The 6,810-nt window shown below is 39.6% G+C and overlaps 1 protein-coding gene across 1 annotated transcript in view; it reads left to right on the top strand.

Annotated features, from left to right (window-relative positions):
- The first annotated feature begins 708 nt into the window (after positions 1 to 708).
- The window catches only part of PTCD3 (pentatricopeptide repeat domain 3), a 33,676-nt gene continuing 27,574 nt past the window's right edge, over positions 709 to 6,810 (top strand). Inside the window, exons 1-4 of the mRNA XM_029287227.1 lie at positions 709 to 799; positions 966 to 999; positions 6,086 to 6,131; positions 6,709 to 6,777. Of these exons, the coding sequence (XP_029143060.1) occupies positions 709 to 799; positions 966 to 999; positions 6,086 to 6,131; positions 6,709 to 6,777 (240 nt within the window). The remainder of the gene's footprint in view (positions 800 to 965; positions 1,000 to 6,085; positions 6,132 to 6,708; positions 6,778 to 6,810) is intronic.

Below are 6,810 nucleotides of genomic sequence, written 5' to 3'. Positions count from 1 at the left end.
CCCTCGGGCCAACCCCGAACCCCCTAAAAATTTAACAAAACATCCCTCTAAGAAGGTACATAATTTCCTCCTTCTTAGATCCCTCCCTGCTGCCGCTAAGTGCCACCTCTCGGGGTTCCAAACCCTTTCATTAAGGCTGGCCCTCGGGATCGTGTTGGGCCATGCCTGCGCGATGGGGGAGTCGCGCAGGGCTAGCAATAAGATTGCTTTAAAAATGTATTTGTGAATATTGAAACTTGAAAAAGAAACTATCTTACAATATTAAATGATACTATATTTGATTTTCCAATGAATATGCCAATTTGGAATATTGATTAAGGTATTGGATTACAAACCAAGAGGTCCAGTTCTTGTTTTCTTTAGGCAAGAAGGTCATCTGGGAGACTGGGCCAATCATTCCCTCCCAGCTCAATCTACCTCACAACATTATTGGTGTAAGAAAAATAGGAAGTATAATGAATATATTGTATCCCATAATGCTGTATAGTCAAGAGGATTCTGTTAAATTATATAAACTATATAAAAGACACATGTATGTATATATATGGATTTATCCGTATATATATTTTTTTCCTTAGGCACTATTCAGAAAATGCAACCTTTGCAGAAAAATCTCCCATCCTGAAAGGTAAAATATTTTGTTATGTTCATGCATGTACCGCTAAAATGCATATTTGCAAATGATAAATTTGTTATTTCCCTTAATATATGTCATATATTCTATATTTGAAAATAAACCTGAAGACCCTGGACTTGATTCTGAATAAATTGTTCTTAGATAGGACAGCTTTTTTATCTGGCAAAATTTGCTTCTCATACAGACAATACTTATTTAAAATTGTTGGTTTAAAATAGTCAAGTTGACTGACTAATATAATTCCATTCATAATTAAAATTTTAATAAACATTTTCAAGATGTATATAGTTTAATAAGTTATAATTATTTTTCTTTTTCATAATTGCAGAAGAAACAATTTTCCTTCCAAGAAAAAAAACCTGGTGAGTTGTTTCAGTTAACTTCCCCCCTCCCCCGCCAGGAAATATCTTACTATCCTTCCATGGCAGCTTATAATGTTTAAAATAACCATAAGCCATAAATATAAATAATTATGTATAGCTTTGCAGAGCCTTTGTGAAATGATTGTGATATTTTCCCATAAGCCATCAGGATATCTATTGCATATTCTGAATCAATTGAAGTTCATAAACATTTTGGGGAAACAGGTTTGTTGCATAATTTCTTGTATAGGATATCTGTTTACTATAGGAAGAACATTCCTAGAATCAACTCTACAACGAACTTGGCTGAAGCCATCTTGCTTGTTCTAGGTTGCCACAGGAATGGGAGGGGAGAAGTGGAGATTTTCCAATAATCTAAACCAGGGGTGTCAAACTCAATTTCATTGAGGGCTGCATCAGCATTGTAGTGCCCTCAGGGAGGGTGTGGGGCGTGGCCTATTGGGTGGGCATGGCTGCAGTGGTCATGGCAGACTGGGTGGGTGTGGCCACCTTTTTTAATAATATATTTTATTAATTTTTTAACAAGCATACGTCACTCAATAATTGATAAACAGTGTGTTGTCTGGGTTACATTTGTAAAGACACTCCTTAACAATTGATTTCTATAATCTGTATTCCATATATTAATTTTAGTTGATTTCCTCTTTCCCCAAAACATCCCTTTTTTTTCAAACGTTGAGCTAATACAATTCTTACTGTTTTAATAAATGACAATTAGGTATATACTTTTTCCAACATTCCTAAAAAAATAATCGTCATATTAGTACATTTCTTTTCTTTCCAGTCATTTGGATTGCCTTATCATCAACCCTGTTACAATCCTTATTTTATTTTATTTCTCCCACCAAATTCTAAATATTCTTACTGATAAAGCTTTTCTCAACGATTAGTTACATTTATATTGACAGACTTAATTCTGTTTTTTCCATATAAGCCATCTCACATTTTTACATTTCTTAATAGATAAAAGAGTAAAAAAAGAGGGGGGGAGAGAAATGAAAAAGAAATAAAAAATAAAAAGAAGAGAAAAAAGCAGAAACAACAGAACATAAAAAATAACATACTACATAGAATATATATCCCTCCTAGATTAATATGTATTTATTTCCTCAAATTTCTTATTCTTTTTAATCATAGTTAAGAATATATTTACTCTTTAGACAATCCATTCAATAGGTCTAGTCATCTAATCCCTTAACTCTGATTCAAAGTATTATATATATATATATATCTGAAATTACTTTAAAAATGTGATCCCCGGGTATATCCATGTTCAAAGTCATGGGAGAAAGCGGATTGGAGCTACGATCACTCGGTCATGGGCAAGAAATAGGGAAATACCCACATCAGTAGAAGATAATCCCCAAGAGATTGACATACGGACATCGAACCGAAGAAAGGGGAGTGCAACGGTGATTAGGTTAAATACCCTAACAAACGGCAATAAACATAGAGAGGAGAGGTGCAAAGGGGAGGGGGGACAACAGCGCTGTGCATTAGAACAGTCTAGAGGGAGCAGAAAAGAAAACAAGGCTAATGGACAAGACAGGAAATTGGAAGACATGATTACACAAAGAAGGGGAGTAGAGGCTCTACCCGCGCTAAACCTCCAAGAAAGGACATCCCCTTCTATTACTTACACTGATACGGATCGTGCGGGAAGGACAACTTCTAGTAAGAACTCGGTGCCTGGAGTACATTCTAGTATAACCGGCCCAGTGACGAAATCGAAGAGTCGTGCACACGCCCTAATTAAATCTATAAAGGGACTTTCCCATTGACCAGCATTCTAAGCCCTGAAGATGTCAGCAGATGCCGACGAAAGCTAGGCACTTTTATTGATTTCTATGTGTTTTAAAGGTTTTTAATATTCTTAAGAACTTTTATCTCTAAATTATTATTATTATTATTGAGATCATTGTTCTTTGAATTGCTTGCAGCTTATCATATATTTCCTCTTGTAAAGCATACATTGTTTCTGTAAATCTCACTTTATCTAAACAGCTGTGTTTATTAAGACTTTGAAGGCCACAGGCAGAGATTTTATAGTCGTCATCCACCAGTAGGTGTCAGCGTTGGATCATTTTTCAATTCTTTCTAGTCTTTTTTTCTCCTTAAAATGTTAGATTCGCTGCTTCCAATAGCCCAGCGGTTCTCAACCTGTGGGTCGTGACCCTTTTGGAGGTCGAACGACGCTTTCACAGGGGTCGCCTAAGACCATCGGAAAACACATATTTCCGATGGCCTTAGGAACCGAGACACTAGTGAGAATTTCTGCTCAAGGGTAGCTCTGCCAGCCAGCTCAGGCAGACAGGAAAGCAGCCGCCTCAGCAGCATGGTGGGGCTGCGCTACGCATCGCAGAGCAGCTACTGCCGCATCACCACAGCTTTGAACCTCCTGCTCAGCGTCTTTCAGGTCCTCTTGCCTGGCTTCCGTCTGAGAGAAGCACAGGGCCAAGGTAAAGAAAAAAAAGCCTGGCGAAATACTCCTGAAGGGTAGCGTCGATCTGTAGTGGGAGGTGAAGGGGGCGGGTGGGTGGGGGTCGACCAGAAGGGAACCGGGTCTGATAAGGGCAAAAGTTGAGTGAGGTTTTTCCCCCTCGCCCCTCTCTCCACCTCCCTTCGTGCAGCGGCGTCTCTGGCTGCTGCCTTCCCAGTCGCCGAGAAAGGGGGAAAAAAGAGCCGTGAGCGAGTTCCCCTTTCTGCCTCGTTGCTTAAAGCTTTTTTTTTTTTAAACGACCGCTTGTTCAGAACTCCTCGGGGCTTGTTTGCATGAGCTTGTGGCAGATCAGTAAATAAAGGGGTGGGGGAGCCAAACCATCCAAGGCGTTTGCACCCTGAACGTGTGGACGCTGTTTTCATGATTTGCCACCACCGCCCCCTCTCTTCCCGCCCTGCTCTAGCAACGCGCTGCTGCTGGCTGAGCTGAGCTGCGGCGCCGAGCCAACCCCCACGCCTCCTGGTTGCCTGGCCGCGCTCTGCCGCCCTCCGCGCCGGAGCCTCCCCCGCACCGCCCGGCCCGCCTCCCTTGCCGTCTGAGGGCATCTATGTGTGTCTCCAGACCTTACTGGACTACCATCCCCACAGCCCTAAAAAGCACTGTGGAAGAGTGGGGAATGCTGGGAGTTGCAGTTCATCACCATCTGGAAAAACATGACTCTCCAAAGATCTTTCCTTCCTTCCTTCCATCCATCTCCTTCCTTCCCCTTCAATCTCTCCTTGCTTGCTTGCTTCCTTCCTTCCTTTCCCCCTCAGTCTCCTTGCTTCTCCATCTCCTTCCTTTCCCCTTCAATCTTCCTTCCTTCCTTCCATCTCCATCCCTTCCCCTTCAATCTCTCTCCTTCCTTCCTTCCCCCTTCAATCTCCTTCCTTCTCCATCTCCTTCCTTTCCCCTTCAATCTTCCTTCCTTCCATCTCCATCCCTTCCCCTTCAATTTCTCTCCTTCCTTCCTTCCTTCCTTCCTTCCTTCCCCTTCNCTTCCTTCCATTTCCATCTCCATCCCTTCCCCTTCAATCTCTCTCTCCTTCCTTCCTTCCCCTTCAATCTCCTTCCTTCTCCATCTCCTTCCTTTCCCCTTCAATCTTCCTTCCTTCCCCTCCCAACATTTTTGAGCAAGGAAGAGTAAGCCTCTCCAGCGAGCATTGCTATATTGTTTTTGTGATTAATCACTATGCTTAATTATGTTCAATTCGTAACAATGAAAATACACCCTGCGTATCAGATATTTACATTACAATTCATAACAGTAGCAAAATTACAGTTATGAAGTAGCAACGAAAATAATTTTATGGATGGGGGTCACCACAACATGAGGAACTGTATTAAAGGGTCGCGGCATTAGGAAGGTTGAGAACCACTGCAATAGCCAAAAGGGTGGGGAGAAAACCCCTCCCTTTTTCACTCTCGGAGGTATTTTTGCTTTTTGGGAGTTCTCTTTTTTAGGAAAATAAGTAGGATAGAGAAAATCAGTTCTTACCCAGCTTGTGCAGTTCTAAACAATATGTGAATATTTGATTGTGAGATTACCGTGTTCTAAAGCAAAGTTCCCCAACCTTTCCGGATTGGCGGGCCAAAGGGAAAGGGAGGAGCAGAGAAATGTGTATGCGTGCGCATGTGCAAATGGGCATGCACATAACGGCGGTGCCAGTATTCATGTGCAAGCGGGCCACTAGTGACCACATGCATGTACAGGTGGGCTGATAGCGACTGCGTGACAGTAGTGTTTGCACTCCCACACATGCGCAAATGGGGCCACTAGTGTGAGTGTGGGGTGCACACACATGTGCGTGCACTTGCCAGCCATTCCCGCTGGCCAACAGGCCGCAGCCCACAGGTTCTAAAGTAACATATTTTCTTGCAGTTTTCTCCCTTTTTAAAGTAGTACCAGTTCAAAACAGAATGTGAGCCACGTCTAACTATAAGCCATGCTTTCCTATCCAAATGTTGTTGTGCATGTTACCATAGCCAGGCCTTGTCAAACATTTCTACTATAAATGCAGTTGTCATTCCTCTAGCATAGTATATCTAATACAACTATAACCTAAGTACATAAGCTTAGCTTCTAAAATAAAATATCTGCACCACACAAAATATTTTAAATTAAGAAACTACTATTTATTTGCACAAAGGGCAAGTTTCACACTGGAGGTCGCTGCTGAATTGATAGCATGCTCCACCTCCCAACCTTACTGTCTGCTATTGACCCATCCATCTTTTTTCATTTTTCATTGTTTATTTTATGGGTTCTATTTTACTTATCCTCCTATTTATTCTCTTTATCCTTTCATTTTCTTCCTTATTATTATTGTAAACAGCCTAAAATAGGCCCATGTAGATGGCAAATAAATTTAACAGATACATAAATAAATTTAAATAAAGACTCATTTATTCAAGCTTGTTTATTGACAATTGAATTGAATATTTAGGATTCTAAAGCATTGTTTTAGATCTCTGTATCCTTGAAGTTTTGTTCAGTAAATTACACCATAGTTTCTGTTGAAAGCAATATGCAAATTAAAAATAATACTGCACATTTAAACTTTAATACATTTTGCTTAAAATTAGGGATAAATCAGCAGTTCTTCAAGCACTTGCATTAACTGTAAACAGGGTAAGTACTACAAAGCTTCATTGTGTTACTAGTCCTCTTTTGATATGAAATATCCTATATATTGCAAAATATATTTTTATCTTTATCATATGTTGCCTTTAATAATATTTCATGTTACATTTGTATTCCTTTATATGAGGGAGAAAATGTATGGTATTTCAGCTAAATAAGTTTCAAATTTGAAGTGCAAAAACAATCTAAGTGAGATGTGAGTATGTGTACATAATACTGTGTTCAGGATTGAAAAGAGCTCATTTTTTTCTTAGATAAACAGTAGCACAAAGATGTTATTTACAAAGTTATTAATCTTTGATACCTGCAGTTTCCTTCTGAGAAAAATCTGCCTGAATGTTTTACTAAAGATTAAATCATATTGCTGATTATCCTAAAGCACTTTTCCCTCTTATCAAGTCTTCTTTTGCAAATATACAGTAATAGTAAGGAGTACAAACATGAGTTTTTCTTAATAAAAGAGCTTTCTATTATTAAATTATTTGATTCAGTACAGCAGAAAGATGAATCTACTGTTCATTTGAGCAGAATCTATACATTAAATGCTTTTTCCTTCTCCTTATAGGATATTACAGCTGTTCCCTACACATTTCAAGATGATCCTTATCTTATCCCCAGAAATTCTTCAGAGCATGTAAGTGACTTTTCTGAAACTTTATTTACCAGA

This window comes from Protobothrops mucrosquamatus, unplaced genomic scaffold (genome assembly GCF_001527695.2).
Source record: "Protobothrops mucrosquamatus isolate PMUCROS unplaced genomic scaffold, P.Mucros_1.0 scaffold_257, whole genome shotgun sequence".
Taxonomy (NCBI): Eukaryota; Metazoa; Chordata; class Lepidosauria; order Squamata; family Viperidae; genus Protobothrops; species Protobothrops mucrosquamatus.
Note: the sequence above shows the minus strand (reverse complement) of the source record. Positions and strands in the feature narration are given on the sequence as shown.